General features: G+C 33.0%; 1 protein-coding gene across 1 annotated transcript in view; it reads left to right on the top strand.

The window, feature by feature from the left end:
- The window catches only part of NKAIN3 (sodium/potassium transporting ATPase interacting 3), an 810,186-nt gene that overhangs the window by 454,494 nt on the left and 335,027 nt on the right, over positions 1-20,665 (top strand). The window contains exons 2-3 of the mRNA XM_051973659.1: positions 3,883-4,020; positions 11,232-11,312. Of these exons, the coding sequence (XP_051829619.1) occupies positions 3,883-4,020; positions 11,232-11,312 (219 nt within the window). The remainder of the gene's footprint in view (positions 1-3,882; positions 4,021-11,231; positions 11,313-20,665) is intronic.

Below are 20,665 nucleotides of genomic sequence, written 5' to 3'. Positions count from 1 at the left end.
GGGACTTAAAAACTAATGGGCAAGACATTGAGTAGATACATATGTACAAATCAAGCTATATATAAGATAAATAGGAAATAATTAACAGAAGTAATTTAAGAAGAATTCAAGAAGGTTGCCTAAAAAGGGAGGTTTTAGTTAAGGTTTAAAGGAAGCCAGAAGTCTGTAGTCAGAAGAGGGGGAAACATTACATGCATAAGGGACAACAAGGGAATATGTCCAGAGCTAAGAGACAGACTATCTTATTTGTGGAATTCCAAGAAACTGGAATCACTAGATCAAAGATTATTATTAAAGCAATCTGTGAGAAAGGTGGAAAGGTAGAAGGAGACTAGGTAATAAAGGACTCTGAATGCCAAACAGAATTTTGTATTTACTCTTGGAGGCAATAGGCAACCAGTGGAGTTTATTAAGTAGGGGCAGAATATAATGTGGTCACATCTGCTGCGTTTTAGGAAAATGACTTTAATAGCTAAATGAAGGAGGACAGCTTGGAATGGAAAAAGATTTGAGGTAGACACATACACCAGGAAACTTTTGCAATATCTAGGTGTTGGATGGAGAGTGTATACTAGAGTAGTGACAATGTCAGGGAAACAGAAGGGAATATATTTGAGAAATGTTGCAGAGGTTGTATTGACAGAACTTGGACATGGAAGAATGAAAGGGAGTAAAGGACTCAGGATGGTTCCTAGATTGAAAGCCTGAGGGATTGGGAGAATGGTGTTGTCTTTTGTTGTTCATCCTTTGTATTCAGAGGACCAATGACATCATGATGCTAGGGTCATGGTACAATGTGCTCAACTATGGCCAATCAGTTCAATAAGTCCTTGGAAGGCTCTACAAGTGTTTGAATATTTGGGATGGATAATTCTCTAGATTTGCACATCTCGTGTTTCTTCTGTGCTATTGTGATTCTGCTTTTCTCATGGAGTATGTGTATATACACACATATATGTATATAGAGAGAAGTGAGTTGCACTCATGTCTCTCTATATATTTATATTTACATGATAAATTAGAAATAATTTCAGTGGGAAAATATTAATATATGGAGAACTGGGAAAGGCTTACAGATAATGGGATTTTAGTTGAGACTTGAAAGAAGACAGGGAGGAGGTGAGACAGGAGAGATTTTGAGGAATGGGGGATGGTTGGTTGTTGTCCTTCATTCTGGAAAAGGACCAAAAATACCATATCTATGTTGGGATCAAGCTACAGTATGCCCCACTGTGGCTTATCAGACTAATATTACCTCGAAAGGCTCTACCACAGGTTGGATATAAACAGTCCATATAAGAATGAAGAAAATCTAGTAAAAATGAGTGAAACTTCAAACAGAAAAATTCTATGAAAAGTTGCTGTTTATCTTTTGTTCTCAAAGGGGACCATGACATCAGGGAGGTGATTCCATGACATGCTAGTGAATTGGATTTAAGTGAGAGGGCTGTGCACTATCTCTTGCCTCATTTTCCTCTCCAATGCCCTCTGGTTCCAGAGGCCAGATACAGATCAGGATGAATAGAATGGCCCTGGATGCAATGGGAGGCCTTGGCCTTTTTAAGTGAAGGTCTTCAACAGGTCTCAGTTTGACTGAGGTTGCACCTATTAAGTGATTAAAACTAAGTAGCAATTGAGGCAAAGAATCTCCTCTTTCTCTTGGTTCTAAAAAAAAAAAAAGGAAGAAAGAAATATAAATAAATAAATCTGAGAGGGAAAATGTGAGAGGAAAGGAAGCTACATTTTGGACTACAGAGATCACAAAAGGATTGCTAGAAGAGGTAACATTTAAATTGAATCTTAATATGATAAAATTCAACAGAAAAAATGGTATGATATTCTATGGCTTGCATATAGATATGGGAAAATGATTTGATGACCCTAAGGAAAGGGGCAAAAATTAGTATGACTAGAGATTGTGTCAGATGATACTGGAGAGTTCATATACTATTATCTTCTGATGCACCTTGAATGCCAGGATGGGAAGTTTAGATCAAAATTAGGAGTCATTGTGGAAATTTTCCATAGAGTGATCTGATGTGCCCCTTGATCTTTGCATAAAGATAGTATTAAATACAATATAACTGTGGTTTCAAAGTTATAAAGAACTCCCAGTGAATAATATCTACCAATGAATATCAGTGAAGAGATGAATAGAAAAATGAGACACCAAATGCCTTACCCATGGATACTCAGCCAAGATGTATAAGATAGAAATTGGATCCAGTTTTGGGGTTTTTTTTTTTGGTCTGGTTTCAAGACTAATTCTTTCCACCATAACATTTAGTTAAAGAATATAATCTTATGATAGCATAAAAGATAAAGTTCCACACCTGAAATATATACTTAATACTTGGGTTTATTGCTTTTTTCATTTAATGATGATGGTGGTGGTGGTGGTGATGATGATGATGATAGCATTTATATAGCACTTTGTTTCCAAATCACTTTACAAATATCTCATTTTATCTTTACAAAAAGGATTGTTATGTCAAAGTGGCTGTTGAAAGTTTTATTATTATCTCCCATTTTACAGTTGAGAAAACAGGATAATATGACTTACTCAGGGTCATACAGTTAGTATCTTAAGTTGGATTTCAATTTAAGTCTTTCTTACTCCAGTTCTAGAACTCACTTCATTGATTAGTTATGGGATCTTGAACAGCAACATTGAAAAGCACTTTTCTTCTTTATCAGTCTTTATTTTATTATCTATTTTCTTCTATATCAGTCTGTAATATACCAGGTCCTTTGATTCTCCATGACCTTTCAAAATCTGCCTAAGTTTATTTTCATTGCTTCAAAGACACTATCTATCCATATCATTCTTTGCAGCAGTCCCTTTCTCCTTTTGTCTTCATTTTTTTCCCAATGTGTCCCATCTTATTATGGTCCAAAATATTTAAGCTTCAGCTTCAATTTTGACGTTCTAATGAATAGCCTGAATTAATTTAAGTATTGACTGATTTGATCTCTTTGCTGTCCAAAGTATTCTCAAAAGTCTTCCTCAATACCACAATACAAAAGTGTCAATTCTGAGATGCTCAACCCTATCCACTATGTCACTTCACTGCTCCCAAAGCACTAAGTTTGATTGTATTTGACTATGAGATCATGGAGGTCAAGGAGCAATTCCTTTAAAAATTATAATAGTTCTATCAGTTCAAGTCTAATTCAGTATTTTCATTTTATTTTAAATGACTTGACTTTGCCACATTAGACCTGCACTGATAAAATTATTAGATTCATATAATAGAACTTGGATTCTAATAATATTTCTCTTCAATTTTTCAATCATTTATTAGCGTGTCAGGAAGATATTTCTAGTTATCTTCTTTCTTTTATTTTTGCATTGCCCAATATCTTTAAAACCAACTATATAATTTTGAGCAATAATATTTAAAGGAACATTACGTTGGAAGACAAGAACTTCAAATTTTACTAATGTAACCACTCTGTTTCCTTTTGATCAGAATTTTTATAGGAAATGCTTCTTCTTCCTGATAGCTCTACCTCAAGAACAGAGTTTGGCTTTTAAGGTATTCAGACACTGTAGATAGAATGAAGATTTCAGCACTTTGATAATTAGACTGAACTTGGAAAAGAATGACAAATTTTCAAGCAAAAGAACTTTCCAGGAGGATCAGGAGGTCTTTGACCTCATCCAAGTCTTGTTGTTTTCACTATTTCATTAATTTCTTGGGAGAGAGAGAAGGTGGTATCATCTGATAATTAAAAAAAAAGAATTTATTCAAGACTTTGACATTTAAAATTTATTTTAATTGAAAACTCTGAAGTGTGAGAAATGAAATAAATATTAAATGGCCTGGCTGAAATTTATATTATATCCTAACGTCTGACATTTTTTTGTGTGTGTTCCAGCTCTCAGCATTAGAGAGGCAGATCTTTGACTTCCTTGGCTTCCAGTGGGCACCAATTCTTGGAAATTTTCTTCACATAATAGTTGTCATCTTGGGCTTGTTTGGAACCATTCAGTTTAGACCTCGATATATAGTGGTGGTAAGTCTCAGACTTTTATCATGATCTTAATTTGCACTGATAGGTTGGGCTCTGTATTGGATAGAGAGCTGGCTCTAAGACAGGAAAATTAGACTCTGATACCAAGCAAGTCATTTAATCTTTCAGTGCCCTCAAGCAACTCTCTTAAGACTACCTCACAGAGTTTGTCTTGATCTGCATATTAGGAGTTCCCAATGCTAATGAATCACAGAATCCAGTATATAAACTTTTCAATTAACATTTAATTCCTTCTCTTAAACTGCTTAAAAGAAATGATAAGATCCTAAGTTCTGACCTCAAAAAAAAAAAAAAAAATTGCCTCATACCATCATCTATTTAGCCTCACTCTAGGAATGGAAGGAAATGGAGACCCTGAAAGTATATATGCATTGCCCAAAGGGATAAGAGGAGGGTATGAACTGAAGATCTTGGTGCCAAATTCACTGGCTGAAAATATTTCAATAATTTGTTTTAAGGTTTTGTGACTGTATAGATGACTTGTAAAACTGAACTCAGGGAAAAAAAGAAAATATATACTAACTTATTTTCCATATTACATTATAAGAAAGATATAATTATATTAATATATAAATGGTGACTTTAGCTTGACATTAAACATAACATAAAATCCCATTTTAGTTATGACAAATGAAAATTTATAATAAACTCAAAAATTAGTTACATTATTATTCTGTGGTTTTAGGCAAATCACTTCACTCTTGTACCTCAGTTTTTTTACCTGTTGAGTGAGGAGGTTGTACCCTATGGCCTCTAATATCTCTTCTAATTTTAGATTTTATGATCTAACATGTTCTTTTTTTATTTTTACAATTATATCAGAATTTTCTTTATATATCCTTTTTAAAAATGGTGCAGAAATCACCAATGTGCAACCAGCTTTAGACAGTTAACTAAGTGGTGGAATGGATGAAGTGTTGGCTTGAAATCAAAAAGATCTGAGTTCAAATCTTGCCTCAGATATCATCCTGGGCAAGTTACTTTTAACTTTTTTAATCAGCAGTTTCTGTAAAATGGGGATAATGCTAACCTCAACTTATTATTCTAAGGATCAAATAAGATGATTTTATATCTATATCTATCTATTTATCTATACATATACATAAACACTTAAGTGTATATAGGTGTGTATATATATTTATATAATATTTAACAAGCTTAAAGTACCACATAAACATTGTTATTATTAAGATTCTAAAGAATTTCATCCTCTTTTTAACTTAACATTATTTTCATTTTCAATGTCAGTTTGGTTTTAAATTTATTCTTTAATATCATATTATGCTTTCTCGATATGATGGACACATGCTTGATTTTTATAGATTTAAAAATACAATGTGAATGATTTCATTTTCATTTTCTAAAGGACGTGCCTCATTTTTCCCATTTAAAAAATGGAGGTAATATTGTGAACTGCTCTTGTGAGGAGGATGGGAGAAACAACAAACCATATTTAAATTACAACATACAAGAATGATAATATACATTAAAAAAAAAAAATCCAGTAGAAGAAAATGCAATACTCTATGTGATTGTGCAGTCACTGCACACTCTATTAATTTGATCTGTAAAACTTCCAATGCTCGTTTCATTTTTTTAAAAAAAGATCAGAGGAAGAATTCTGGATTTGTAGTCAAAGAAACCAGGTTGAATAGAGCTTTGCCCCCTAAATACTGTGTAACTCTGGGCAAATCACCTAACATTTCTGAGACTCATTTTCTTCATCTACATTTTGACAGGGTTGGATCAATTGACCTTTCAGTCCCTTCAGGGTCAAAAATGATAACAGTCAATAAAGGTACAACACTGCCACAGTTTGTAACTCTTACAGATAGTTTTTGGAATTTATATTACATCACAAAGATGAAAGTAAGTTGAAGCATGGATTCTGTGAGAATTGTGTTTGGAAAAGAGCTGAATAATCAAGGTATCTAGAGCAAGGTTTTTAGATCTTTTTTGTATCATTTATCTCTGGGAATTTTATGCAGCTTCTCAGAATAATACTGTTAACTACATTCATAATTGAAGGAAATACTTACATTCAAGTTAGAAATTAGTAAAATAAAAAAGAAATATTTTCTCATTACAGTAACTGAAATCTATCCATAGACCTTTAGGATCTGGAATCCAAGTTAAGAATTCTTGATTTAAAGTCTGTTTATTATCCATAAAGTATCATACATACATTTGTAAGTATGTATCATTGATAACCAGTTTACGACTTATTTTTATATAGTGATAATCAAGAGACTTACCTCTTTTAAGTAATATCCAATTGAATTTATGAATTAAACTAATAATCTTTATTGTGACAACTCACTCTTTAAAAACAATTCTCAAATGAGTTGTATGAATATTGATTAAACACTAATTATTAAATAACTACTATATTCTTGGGCATACTTTGGAATTTAATGGTGATTACTGTAATTCAGAAGCCTCTAGTTCTCCAGTCACTGTTAATGAGATACTATTTGAAAAGTACTAAGCATAGTGCCTGGCACATAGTAGGCACTTATTACATGATTATTCCCATTCATCCTACTATGAGACTCTAGGTCTACAGAGGCTCAAGAAGCATGGAAGCCAATCATAGGTTTCTTTTCTATAGGTAAAGAAAAAGCAGAAGCTTCCCTCATTCTAATTTTCTCTGAAGACTTAGTTTTTCTTTTATTTTAAATATCCATTAAACCTGTTCCTCCCTCATCCCCTTTTCTGTTATTGTTTCCATCTGTTACTAAAATGAAAAACAAAGAAAATTTGGATAATTAATAATTTCTGGCCATTACTTTAGTAGGATCCTTAGGCAGTGGTGAGATATCTTATCATATTTGTTATATGATCATCATATGTATTAACATAAACAGTTCTTTCTGTTTTTATTGCTACTACTTTCAACGTCTACTTCTCTTTCCTCCACAATGATGAATGGTTATTTAGAACCTAATAAAGTTCTTTATTCAAAGAGGTATTTCAACAGTATTTAGTTTTCTTTTTGTGTGAGGGAAGTTCTTTTATAGGAGTTCTGCCCATTACCTCCAATCCTCTTGGAGATCCTTGACTTCACTAGGGACCATAGCAATTTTTAAATATTGTGCCATAACATTATATCATTTTCTCATAATTTCTAAGACCAGTATTTATTCATTGAATTTACTAATGGCTACTTGAAAAAAAATTCTAGATGTCAGGTATATATCTGTATAGATAGCTTTAAAAAAAAAAAAGTTGTCATCTGGAAAGAAAATAAATATGGAACTGTTGTTTGAAAAGAGATAATAAAATGGAATAGGCAGGATTAGATTTCAGGATTAGATTAGAGTAAGACCTATGAAGATGATTATTTCTACATAAATAGTATTTAGCATATTAAATACTACCTAAATAGTATTAAATAGATACCTAAAGAGTATCTATCCTATTGTTTCTACCTAAATAGTATTTAAGTGTGCTGTTTTCTTAGATTGAATTCTTTATCATTTACATTAAAGCCTTCTAATGGCTTAGTACTTCTGACTATAAGCAAAAATTTTCAAGCAAGATAATAGAAGTATGAAAGTTTGATTCTGAAGTTCAGGAAGAAGTTCATCCACAAAAAGCTATTGGCATCCAGATAGGAACAATGTCCTAGAAACTGGTAACTTATTGGTTGTATTGTGATAACTGGCAGGCCCTTAATGGTTCTGAGGATAAAAATACTTATACTAGCTAATCTCACTTTTTTTTTATGAAGAAAGCTTCTACAGACCTATATAAATACCAGCTGATATTATTCTTCATATAATCTGGTTTTAACATTATATAATTCTTCCGATTTAAATATATTCACTGAATTATACTTTTACCACTTACTGATCAAAGTAATATTATATATATTATTGACATTTTTATATATTATATTATGTATATATTATATTGTTATACATAATATATTATTACTTAAATGTTATATACTTTATAGTTAAAAGTAATAAATTTAAAGGATCATAGGTTAATAGCTGAAAGGAAACTCAAAAGATCATTCAATCCAATCACACTGGACTCTGAGCTGAAAATTTTATTAAAAAAAAAGTAATGCAATTTGTGACAAGTTTGAATTTATGTGAATAATTATTAGCAAAGAATTATTTAAATATTTGAATTTGTATGAGCTACTTCTCATAATAATGGGTAACAAGTATTTTCTAGACCTTGAATATGTGCATAACATGTACATAAATGAGCATTTTCAAAAGAAATAACTAAGAGATTTAAAAACAGGAGTTTTATGAATCTTATGAGTCATCAATGAATTAAATTAGAAAGGATCTACAATTCATTAGCTTTTAAAATAATGATCACAGTCATAAATTGCCAGATCAGAATTTGAAAAAATAAGACAGAATCATTTTAAATGAGATTTATTTTTTGAAAATTCAATTATCATTAAAATAAAGGGAGTAACTCAAAATAATCTTTCACAAATGACAAAGAAGAAAACCATTCCATGCAAACTAGTAATATTTTATTCCAAATTAGAAGATATTTAGGAATTAATTTATTATGGCCAAAATATTTAAATTAACTGATTAACCCAAAAATCAATAGCATTTGTTAAGTACCTATTATGTGAAGAACTAAGAATGCCAAGATGAAAATATGTCACTGCTCTTGAGAAATTTGTCTTCTTTAAGGGAATGAACATATATAAAGTGGTTCAGCTGCTCCAGTCATGTATGACTCTTCAGGACCTACTTATAGTTTTCTTGGCAAAGATACTATAGTGATTTCCCATTCCATGCTCCAGCTCATTTTGCAGATGAAGAAACTGAGGCAAATAAAGTAAAGTAATTTGCCAAAGGTCACACAACTGTTAAGTGTCAGAGACAGATTTGAATTCAGGAGGATGAATCTTCCTTTTTCCAGGTCTGCACTCTATTTAGTGCATCACCTAGCTGCCCATATACATGCATAAATAAGATATATTCAAAATAAATACAAGGAAATGAGAGCAATGACACTATCAATTGGATATCTATGGGAGGTAGCACATAAACTGATATTTTAAAAAAATTAGGGCTTCTAGAAAGCAGACAGTATTCTCTACAAAAGGTGACAAATGATACTAATATGTGGAGTGAAGAGGAGGATTATATGTATGATAAAGTAAGAATGAATAAAATGACCATATATAAAATAAAAATTAAATACAAGAAAATTTGGAGGGGACAATACTAGCCCTTGGAGATAACAGAAAAGGAATCATGTAGGGTGACACTTGGGACTAACCTTTGAAGTAAACTACAAACATGTGGAGATTTTAACATGTGGAGGTGAGAAAGGAAGGAATCTCAAGCTGGGAGAAGACATTATAAAAAGACATTGAGATAAGACAAAGTATCATTTGTCATCAATAATAACGATGCCAATTTGACTGAATCTTATAGACTATGAAGAAGAAAAAATATATAATAAGGCTAGAACAATAAAGTGGAAAAAAGGTTATAAAGGTTTTTAAATCCTAAGTTTACATTTGGCCCTTTATGTATTAGGGAGCCACTTGAGTTTATTGGTTGGTAAAAGAAAGATGAACTTTCTATGCTTTAGGAAAATCATGGCAACTATCTGGGATTGAGCCTGATTCAAGACAGTTCCCTGATGGTTGATATTTTGATTTTGAAAGTTAGCTATCATTTTCTATCAGCTAAGCATCAAAAAGTGTCTGGAACTCTTCATGCCTGCTTTGTACTCAGGCAAGTGGACATTAAACATTTGGTCCTCTCAGTCAACCAAGTTTCAATGATAGTCCCAATATTTTAAAGGAAAATTTGATCTAATTTACATAGACAGAGAGAGAGAGGTTAGATTATTTCTGCTGCTATAGTCATAGGATGGTGAATGTATGCAAAGATGAGAAGCAAGTGGCAGGGAGACTAATTTTTGATTTAAAAGGCAATCATTATTGTTGATAGAAAGTAATGATTAAATTATTGTTTCTATTAAATAAGCAAAGTAGCAAAACAAGGATTTCGATTTTTTGAGTAAAGAAAAGATTTCTTCCATTTTAAGGATTATAAATTTTAATTTATTACAATTATGCAATGTGATCTGGTAAACATTTCCTCAAAATGCAGCTAGTTATTAACAATAATATTATCTTACAACTCACATTTCTGTAATGCTTTTCAAAGTGTTTTATATACATTATATTTTTATTATAATCCTTTGAGGTAGATGTGATTATTATTTCCCCATGAGGAAAATTACAAAGGTTCAATTAAGTCTCTGAGAATTCAAACTGGGTTCTTTTTTATTCAATTCTTTCTGAGTGATCTCTGTCCATTATGTTCCACCACCCCTAAGTATTTGGTTATGATGTTAAGAAAATTATTTGGGAAAGAAATTTTCGGGTTTTAAGAATATATATTTTGAAAGTCCTTGCTGCTGATTAGCCTCTTAGTTATGAGAGATCCCATCTTGTTTATCTAACAAATAATTAGCAAAATACTTCTGCACTTCTCTTACATGGAACATTAGATCAGGAAATTCAATATATAAGCCACATATTGTATCACAGATTCATAACTGATATGGGCCTTAAAAACTATTTAATCAAACCCTCTTTTTTGTAGAAAAGAAAACTGAAACACAGTGGCTTTACATGAGTAATACCAAATCACAAAGCAACATGCTTAAGAACTGGGTTTCCTACCCAAATTCTTTTATTTTAAATATAGCACTTTTTCATTTTCTTAAAGAGTTGTTGTAAAGAAGGAGCTTTCCATTTTCAAGCAATATCCTGCATCAGAGCAATGGGGATGCTGATATATGACGAATAGCCTTCAATGCCTGGCAGACCTAAGTCATTTTTAAATTATGGGTGACCCCCACAGCGAATTTCAATAATGGTGTTCATTGAAGGAGAAAATACTTAGAAAACAGTAATCAAGTCAAATTTTTTTGGATTTACTTGTGCTATAGGCCAGAAATGCACTTTAAAGAATAAATCTAAGGTTTACTGTCATCTACTAAAAGCTACAGAGAATATTGGATTTGTAATATCTAGAGATCTTTGGGGACCTACACAAGAAATCTTTTCTTGGGTTCTCCCCAGAAGAGTTATGCTTATTGACATTTCTTATTATTGATCTGTTTAGTGTATGAGCCTTTCATCTTCACATTTTTCTCCTTTTTCTCTTTTTCCTTCTGTCTAGTACACGGTGTGGACTGCCCTGTGGGTCACCTGGAATGTTTTCATTATCTGCTTTTATTTAGAAGTAGGCGGGCTGTCTAAGGTGGGTTGATTATACCTTTAACTTTGGGATAAAGAAAATGCTTTGGCAAATAACAATTATGATTCATACCATTTTATTACTGATTCATTGATCTCAGAACCAAGAGGAAGATTAGTTGTTTTTAAAACAGGTATTTGGGGTCAGCTAACTGGTACAGTGGATAGAGTGCTGGCCCTGAAGTCAGGAGGATCTGAATTCAAATCCAGCCTCAGATACTTAACACTTCCTAGTTGTGTGACGCTGGGCAAGTCACTTAACCCCAATTGCCTCAGCCAAAAAAAAAAAAAAAAAAGAAAGAAAGAAAGAAAAAGATATTTGGCCCTTAAAAGGAGTATTTGTAAGTCAAGTTTATATATATCTAGATATAGATCTAGATTGGTGTGTATGTTTGTATGTGTGTGTATTTGTATACACACATATATACACATATAATAAAATATAATATATAATATAATATAAAAATATATATTATATATTAGCTTGACTCAGAAAAAGGTAACTCTCAGAAAAATATAGATACATACACAACTGAAAACACATTTGGACTTTGATAATACACAGTCTTATTTTTGATTATCATATATTAAAGTGGGCAACAAGACTCTCCACAAGTTTGGTTTTAAAAGTATGATGCCACAGTAGTTAGAATTCTAAATGGGGAAGTATCAAATGTATTTGAGTATTCTTGGGCTTAAAGCAGCCAAAGGGTTTGAGGAGGTTAATGCAATGGCATGCTGAACAAATTGACATCGCTATTGGAATATTAATTCTGAAGAACTACATGAAAAAAGAGTGACATCTTTGCTATTTGAATAAAGTATTCTATTACTTGCAACTAAAGGCTGTGTTGCAATGATTCATATTTCTCATTCTTGAACACACAGAAGACAGTCTGTTGGATGAAACATTATACAAATTTTATTTTCAACCACACAAAAGTAAATGTTAGGATAGTTGAGAGACTTCATTATGACTTATGCAAAAATATTTTTGATTGCTACCCAAATGTAAAATCAGATTGCAATGCATTTTTATTTACATAACTTAAAATGATCTTCCCCCGCTTATACACCATCACAATCTGTTACTATAGAGCAGAACCTTAGCATCATCATTAAAACAGGAGAATTATATGTATTTCTTGGGGTTTCTCATTACCAGTTTTTAAGGACACAAGATCTGGGGAAGGGGGAGCAGATTATGCTGCCAGTTTCTCTAATTGTAAGGCTGAATGTAATGGGGCTGACTTGTTCTGCCCTGATATGCCAATTGTAGGAACAAAGTTTCTTTGAGAGAATATTGAGATACTAAAAAAAGAAGGGCCCGTGCTAGATTGGCAACAAATATATGTAGATTCATTAGGCTAATTAGGTTGTTTTAAAGAGTTTAATCATGAGGTCCAGTCCTTGGTGGCAGAGGGACAGAATAATGTAATGGATCTTCACACCAACCCCAAGCCAGGTTAAATTCGATTTAGAAACAGAACAAAAAAAGGTAAAGTGCTAGGGATGCCCCAGGGTCACATGCAAATGTTCCCACGAAATATCTGGAGCTTCTTTTGCTCTTTACACTCACTTAAGGTACTTTATATTCTTCTGCAAATTCTTAGATCATGTTCCCACTCTGGCTAGTATGGTACAATTAGTTATATGTAGGTAAAGGTAGTCTTTTGTTTTAAGGATTCCACAAAGCCCTCTGAGGACCTTAGAGTCTCTTTCATGAGCATTTGTAGATGTAATCGGGAAAAAAAATATTCAAAAGCAGCCTACTGCTGCTATACTCTGTCTAACAAAAGTATTAGTGAAGCCCATTTTGTAGTAAAGAGAATTCGGTTCAGCTGAGCTGTGAGAAATCCCCAGAGGAGTTTCTTGGAAACCTCCAGAAGTGGCTTCCCTTTGTTCAATTCTATAACTATATAATTAGAATTGGTCATTATGTTCTTATGCTGTCAAATGAGTTCAAGTACCACTATACACTATAATTCTCACAATAAAAACAATGTATATTGAAGATAATATTCATTGCTTTCTATCATTAATATAACTAAAACAGGAGCATATCTGTAAATAAATATATTACTGTCATTTGACAATTTAGATTTTTCTGAATAATATGTCATATCTGTTGAATTTAGGCCAAGGATATTTGAACTCAATGTGTGTTTTCTATCCTATGATTTTAACTAACAGTTTGAAATAATATTTATCAGGCATTGGGAAATCATTTTTTATTCTTCATGTATGTGCTGAGCCTGGGATGGGGAGGTGGTTTGTAAAATACATCATGCATCTCTAAATGTTAAGACTCATTCTAAAAGAAAAATATAAACTAAATGAGGGAATTTATAGGCTGATCTTTAAATGACACTCCAGGCTTATTTAAGGTAAGGCATATAGTTTGCTAAGAAGTGGTTTTTCGTTACCCTGGAAGTTGTCTTGCTGCGATATTAATATTATTCCTTACTCAGCTTGGATAATCCCTTCTTTTCCAAGCTGGCCTATATCCTTAGTTCCTTCTTATAGGAATGTGGGTATAGCAGGCAAGTAAAGGAAAATTGAGCCTTCTTCTTTCCTTACATAATCTAAAGCTCTGTCAAATCCTCTAAAACCTTCTTGAGCATCAGTGATTATTCTCTGAACTGGGAAATTTAGAGACATCAGAATATTTGTGACTTTGTCAAAGGAAAATGCATTCAATTCCTAAACCAGTAGTCGATTGCAGAAAGTGGCATACATCTGTCTTTTTCTTTCCACATATCTATTTAAAATAAAACAGTCTTCCTCCACCCTATCTCCTGCGTTGTATGGTTAAATTTTAGTTAGTTTTTTTTTTTTTAATGGGTTACAAATTAATGCTTCCTTATATATACTGACTTACTTTGTATTAGGCACTGTGCTAATAATAAGCGCTTTATATTATCTCATTTGATCCTTATAACTCTGAGAGGTAGATATAGTTATTATTATTTCCATTTTATAGATAAGAAATCTGAAACAGGCAGGAGTTAAGTGACTTGCCCAGGATCATACAACTAGTAAATGTTTGAGGCTGGATATGAACTGAGGGATTCTTGAGTTAAGGTTGAGCATTAAGCCACTTATTTTCATCTCATACAATCTCCATTTCTCCCCACAAAGCAAAGCTACCAAAACAATTCATTTCTCACTTTGAGCCCTAAATCATGCTCAAGTTGTATAGATGGGAGAGAAAATTTGCATAATAACCTATTTCCTAAAATAACTGGGGTTTGAGGCCCATTTTAAAATTTTTAAAATTCAAGGTTTGACCTTAATCAGCTTTCTTGCTATTTTAAAAATCACTGGATTGACTCTATCAAGATTTATCTTAGCAATCCATGTTTTAAATATATCAGTTTGTTCCTGATAGACACTGGGGAAAATACTGCAATGGTAAAAAGAAAATTCAAATATTACATTCCTTATAATTTAAAAGAAAAAAAAAAAGGTAATCTATAAAGTTTCATTTTACCTTTGGGATTTGTTTTTGGTTTAGTATGTGAATTTAGATGTGTTTAGTTCATTAGAAAGTCACAACATTGGATTCCCAAAAAAATAACCAAGACACTATTGTGGCTAATTAAAGAAGAACTACGTAGTTCCTTCAGTGCTAGATAGAAACAGCATCATATGTCTTTTTTTTTTTTTCAAAGTAATAGCCATATCTAAATTCCTTTCAATCTCTGTATCTCTCTTTTTTATTCAAGATAACTAACCCAGTCTCTATGGGGACTTAGAGGAGTCCCATGTAATAGTGATACTAAGATTAATAGGCCTTTACTAGACATCTTTTAACTTACCTGAGAGGGAAATGCTTGTAACTCAAAAGGGCACTCGGGAATGGCTGGCATACTGTCTCTTTCATTAAAGCAATAACTGCCCTTTCCAAAGTAGCGGTCTTCTCCCTCTCCCTCTCCCTCTCTTTCCCCACACTACACATTGGGGGTAGCCACAGACTGTACCAGAGCCAAAGGCTTGGTAAAGAGGGTGGTTAGGAGTCTTGCACATCCTTATACAATGGCATTTCACTTTCAGTGTTACAGATGAGGAAACACCAATTATTAAAGTTGAATGGGAGTTGAAACTGTCTGCATCTAGACACAGGGAATTCAAGAAAAGGAAGAAGTACAAGGTGGGAAAGGAAGGCAATCTGTAGTAGGAGAAGAAACTATTGCAAGAATAACTAGGTCCTCAAAGCATCAACTGCTATCCTTCTACCTCATAGTCTCTGGGTTGAGGAAACTTTATTAAGTAGTTTAGAATACTCCTTATTGTGCTTCAGAGTATACAAGGAAAGAAAACAATAAATATAAATTTCAAATTTATATTATGTAAAGTCAAATTGTGTTTAAAAAAACTAATCTGCTCAATTTTTGCAAAAAACAACACAAAACTTTGTGTTATAAGTGTAGATTTGCCCTATGTTTGAATGTATTAACATAAATCTCTTTTTTGGGAAAAATGAAAGATAAAACATTTTCATATTTAGAACTCTGAGATTACTCGGTCCTATAAGAATAAATAGAAAGGGAGATTGAATAAAGTAACTTTAAAAAAATACATTTAATAAGTCCATGGTAGTAGAGCCTAAAATCCAAATATTAGCCTCACATATGATGTTTTTCTGTGATGGTGAAGTATTGAAATTGAAATAATTTCTCCTATTCTGCCTCTATTCCTCATCTGGAGAGTAAATTAAGCAACCTTGGAAGTTACTCAGGGCACTTTTCAGTCATTCATTATGACCATTAAGGGCACTATTAATAAGTTACTACTTCTGTTTTAGAACCCTTGGGATCTTTTCTTTCTTTTTCTCATGGTATATTTGGAACATCGAGCTATATATCCTTTTCCATTGGTACCTTTTATGAGACTGAACAGGAAGTAAATTTAAGAACTTACACTGCACTGCGCACTCTTTGATTACAAAGGGATTAGGCCGAGGTTATTAATGGCTTCTTTTATGTCTCAAATTGGCACTATAGGCTATTTAATATTTCCTTATTACTTGTTTTTTCATGGAGCCATGTGGATCTTGTACATTAGTGAGCCAAGAGAATTTTCACTGTATCCAGTTTCCATAACCCTCAGGTTAAGTATTTGCATGACAGCACAAAAATGGTCTTGAAAATGATAAAAATGGGAAGGACTGATGTGAAGAAATGCTGTTCTGTGTCAAAAATAAACCCTGATCAAATATTAGAAGCCATATGGAAAGGGAGAAGGTACATATCCATCTGTTTCAATTCTTCTAAGAGCAATAAACATTTTTTCTCAAAATTTTTCTATTAGTTACATTGTTAAAAATAAATATTATAGACATATAGATGAATTTATATATGTTTGTGAAACATACATATAAAAGATCTATTAAATAATTATATATATATATAAAATTCACCTAATTTAGAGCAATGTAGCACCATGTAATTCAGCTTTGTAACATACAGATAAAAAAATTATACAATGTTCCTTACAATGAAATAAGGGGACAAGTCATGCAGAGGGGTGAAAATTTTTCTTTTCCTAGAGCACAATAATTTGGAACCTAGGAGGAGAGTGAATATCATTCTGATAAATTTTCCTCAACCCAGCTTGGTTTAAGCATGAAAGACTAGCAGTACTGTAGTATAAGGACTCAACTCTTCTTGGTACTACTTTAGAGTAAGTCATAGACAGGTCAAGTATTTCTGGTCAAAACAGAGGAGATCTGTAAACTCTCCCAGATGTAAAGAACCAGCAGATGACTGAATAGAATACAATCATTTAAAGCTATAAGAAAGACTGCAAGTCATCCATCTGCAACTTATAACTACAGAGTAAGTTTGTAGGTCAACAGAAGAATCATGATGAGAAGTAATGATGCTAAGAGATACCTTGGACACTGTGAATTGCTACAGATTCAATAAAAAGTGATGCCTTTCATTTATTCTGTCTGTACCTTGTATGTATGTAGTTGTTCACATGTTGTCTCCTCCAGTGGAATATAAGGTCCTTGTGAGTAGGGACTTTTCAATTTCCTTGTTTCTCTAAAGTTTAGCACAGTGGTAATAATTAATAAATGCTTGTTGGTTGGTGTTGGTTAGGTTTATAATTCTTTTCTCTGAACTGTGCTGTGATCCCTATTGACAAGATTTTTTAACCTTTAAGTAAAATCATTCTTACATCAAACCTTGTGAATTGTGTGCTTACAAGAAGCATTGGCTACCTCTAATATAGTAAAGTTCCTGTATCTTTTAGTTCCTATGTCTTTGATCAAATAGATCAGAAAAGTGAGAAAGACTTCAAAGAGTGCCTAGGCCCTCCAGACTACATGAAAACCTTTGACATAAGTAGTGTAGCTCAAAGAAGATGGTGATAAAGACAAAAAAAAAAAAAAAAAAAAGGAGCTAGTCAGAGTTTTCTATGAAAATTTGAGGAGGAAATAATTACTTTAAACTTGAGGGAGAGGGAAAGATTTTATGGTGGTGATACACATGAGTTACTTTAAAAAAAAAAAAGAATTCTAAATAATAGAGATGAGCAGGATGTGTAATGTTGTTTGGAAGGGGGCTGGAAACAGAGAGGAAAACATGTTTAGAACTCAAAAATTAAAAATATGAATGTTAAAGATTGTCTTTACATATGATTAAAAAAATAAATACTATTCAAAGTGATAAAAATGCAACATAGAAGATTTTGAATGAAAGTTTAAGGAATTTTTATTTTGTCTAGGTGAAATAGACAGCTTTTAGAGTTAAGGGAGTTAGATGAGAGTGCTGGGGGTGGAGCCAAGATGGTGGACTAAGTCAGGAAACTATTTGAGTTCTCCCAGTTTCCCTGGAAAATGATATGAAAGCAGCTAGGTGGTGCAGTGGATAGAGCCCCAGCCCTGAAGTCAGGAGGACCTACCTGAATTCAAATTTGAATTCAGTCACTTAACACTCCTAGGTGTGGGACCCTGGGCAAGTCACTTAAACCCAATTGCCTCAGCAAAAAAAAAAAAAAAGATAAAAGAAAAAAAAAGAAAGAAAGAAAAAGAAAATCACATGAAACCAAGACTGTTGAATAGAGTCTGATAGAATGAAACCACTTGCTCAAGATAGACTTAAAAACTTCAAGAAAAGTTATTCTCACTGGGGTGAAAAAGGTGTCCCCATAGACTCTGGGAAAGCCAGTGAGAGGGTTTAACCACAGCAAATCAGCAACTAAAACCCAAAGTCCTGGCTCAGTCAAGGAGCAGATTGGGAGCAGGGGGGGAGGGGGAGAAGGGGAGCTTCCAGTTCCAGCTCGGAAGGCAAACTGGGAAACTAGAAGCAAAGCTACCTCCTGCAACAACAAGGAGCCCCTATGCTCAAAGCCAAGGCTCAGAAATGCACAGGAAGAACAGAGTTGCACCTTAAAAGTTAAAAAAAAATTAACAAAGAAAAAAAAGGAAATACCAGAAGAAAAGGAAAGAAAATGAACAAGAAATATGACCACAGAAAGCTACCATAGTGACAGGATAGACCAAAACACAAACTCTGAGGATAGAATGTGCACAGAAGAAATCTCAAAGAGTGAGATAAATTGGTCTCAAGCCCAAAGAAGATTCTTGGAAATACTCATAAAAGACTTCAAAAGGTATATAAGAGAGATAGAAGAAAAAAATGAAAAAAGAGATGAGAGGTATGTATGAGAGAATAATTAATAGTTTGGAAAAGCAAGGAAAAGATTGTCTGGAGAAAATAACTCCTTAAACAGTAGAATAAACCAAATGGACAAAGAAATACAAAAGATAACTGAAGAAAATCACACATTAAAACTAGAACAGGGTAAATGGAAGCTAATGACTTTGTAAAACAGCAAGACTTGATCAAACAAACTAAAAAGAATGAAAAAAATGGAGGAAAATGTGAAATATCTCATTGGCAAAAGAGCCAACCTGGAAAATAGATTCAGAAGAAATAATTTTAAAATTATTGGCTTAGGACCAAATGCCAGGACTAAAAATGCCTGGATAGCATTTTATAAGAGATCATTAAGGAAAACTACCTCAATATTCTAGAAACGGAAGGGGAAAATATTCATTGGAAGAATCCATGTATCACCAATGGAAAGAGATGCCCCAAGAAAAACCCCCAAGGAACATTGTTGTGAAACTCCAAAACTACAACCTCAAATCAAAAATACTGCAAATTGGGGGACAAAAACAATTCAAGCATTAAAGCTCAACAATCAGGATTGCCCAGAATCTGGAAGCTTCTATAAAGGATCAGAAGGCATATAATGCTATATTCCAGAAGGCAAAAGACCAGAGGATACAACCAAGAATTAATTATCCAGTGAGATTGAGCATCATTTTTGAGGGGAGCTTCAATGAAGTAACAAAGCTTCAATCATTTCCACTGAAAAAACTAGAGCTAAACAGAAAATTTAAACTATGAACACAGAACTGGAAAGAACCATAGAAAGGTAAATGGGAAAAATATATATATATTTAAAGGTTAAATTGGTTCTATCCCTAGATGGGAAAACAATATCTGTAACTCTTGAAAACTATATCTGACACTGGGGTAGACAAAGGGAGACATTACATGGACTGAGAGTTTGGTTGTGAATGGACTCTGATGTGATAACATCAAAGAAAAAGACATTAATGGATGATAAAAGGTCTGTACTGAACAAAGAGGAAAGGGAAAGTATAATGGAACAATTAGTTCACACCAAGAAGTTAAAAAAAAAAAAAACCTATTACATTACAAAGTCTCTGCAAAAGCAAAACCAGCAGAAATAAGATGAAAAGTACAAAACTGGGAAAAATTCATTATAGTTAGTGTTTCTGATAAAGGTCTCATTTCTAAAATATATAAAAAATTCTGTCAAATTTATAAGAATACAAGTCATTCCCCGATTGATAAATGGTCAAAGGATATGAACAGACAATTTTCAGAAGATGAAATTAAAGCCATTTCGGTCAAAGGATATGAACAGACAATTTTCAGAGGATGAAATTGAAACTATTACCACCCATATGAAAGAGTGTTCCAAATCATTATTGATCAGAGAAATGCAAATTAAGACAACTCTGAGATACCACTACACACCTGTCAGATTGGCTAAGATGACAGAAAAAAATAATGATGAATGTTGGAGGGGATGCGGGAAAACTGGGACACTAATGCATTGTTGGTGGAGTTGTGAACGAATCCAACCATTCTGGAGAGCAATCTGGAATTATGCCCAAAAAGTTATCAAATTGTGCATACCCTTTGACCCAGCAGTGTTTCTATTGGGCTTATATCCCAAAGAAATACTAAAGAAGGGAAAGGGACCTGTATGTGCCAAAATGTTTGTAGCAGCCCTATTTGTAGTGGC

This window comes from Antechinus flavipes, chromosome 1 (assembly GCF_016432865.1).
Source record: "Antechinus flavipes isolate AdamAnt ecotype Samford, QLD, Australia chromosome 1, AdamAnt_v2, whole genome shotgun sequence".
In the NCBI taxonomy this organism is placed as follows: Eukaryota; Metazoa; Chordata; class Mammalia; order Dasyuromorphia; family Dasyuridae; genus Antechinus; species Antechinus flavipes.
The sequence above is the reverse complement of the archived record's forward strand: the minus strand, read 5'-3'. Positions and strand labels throughout refer to the sequence as shown.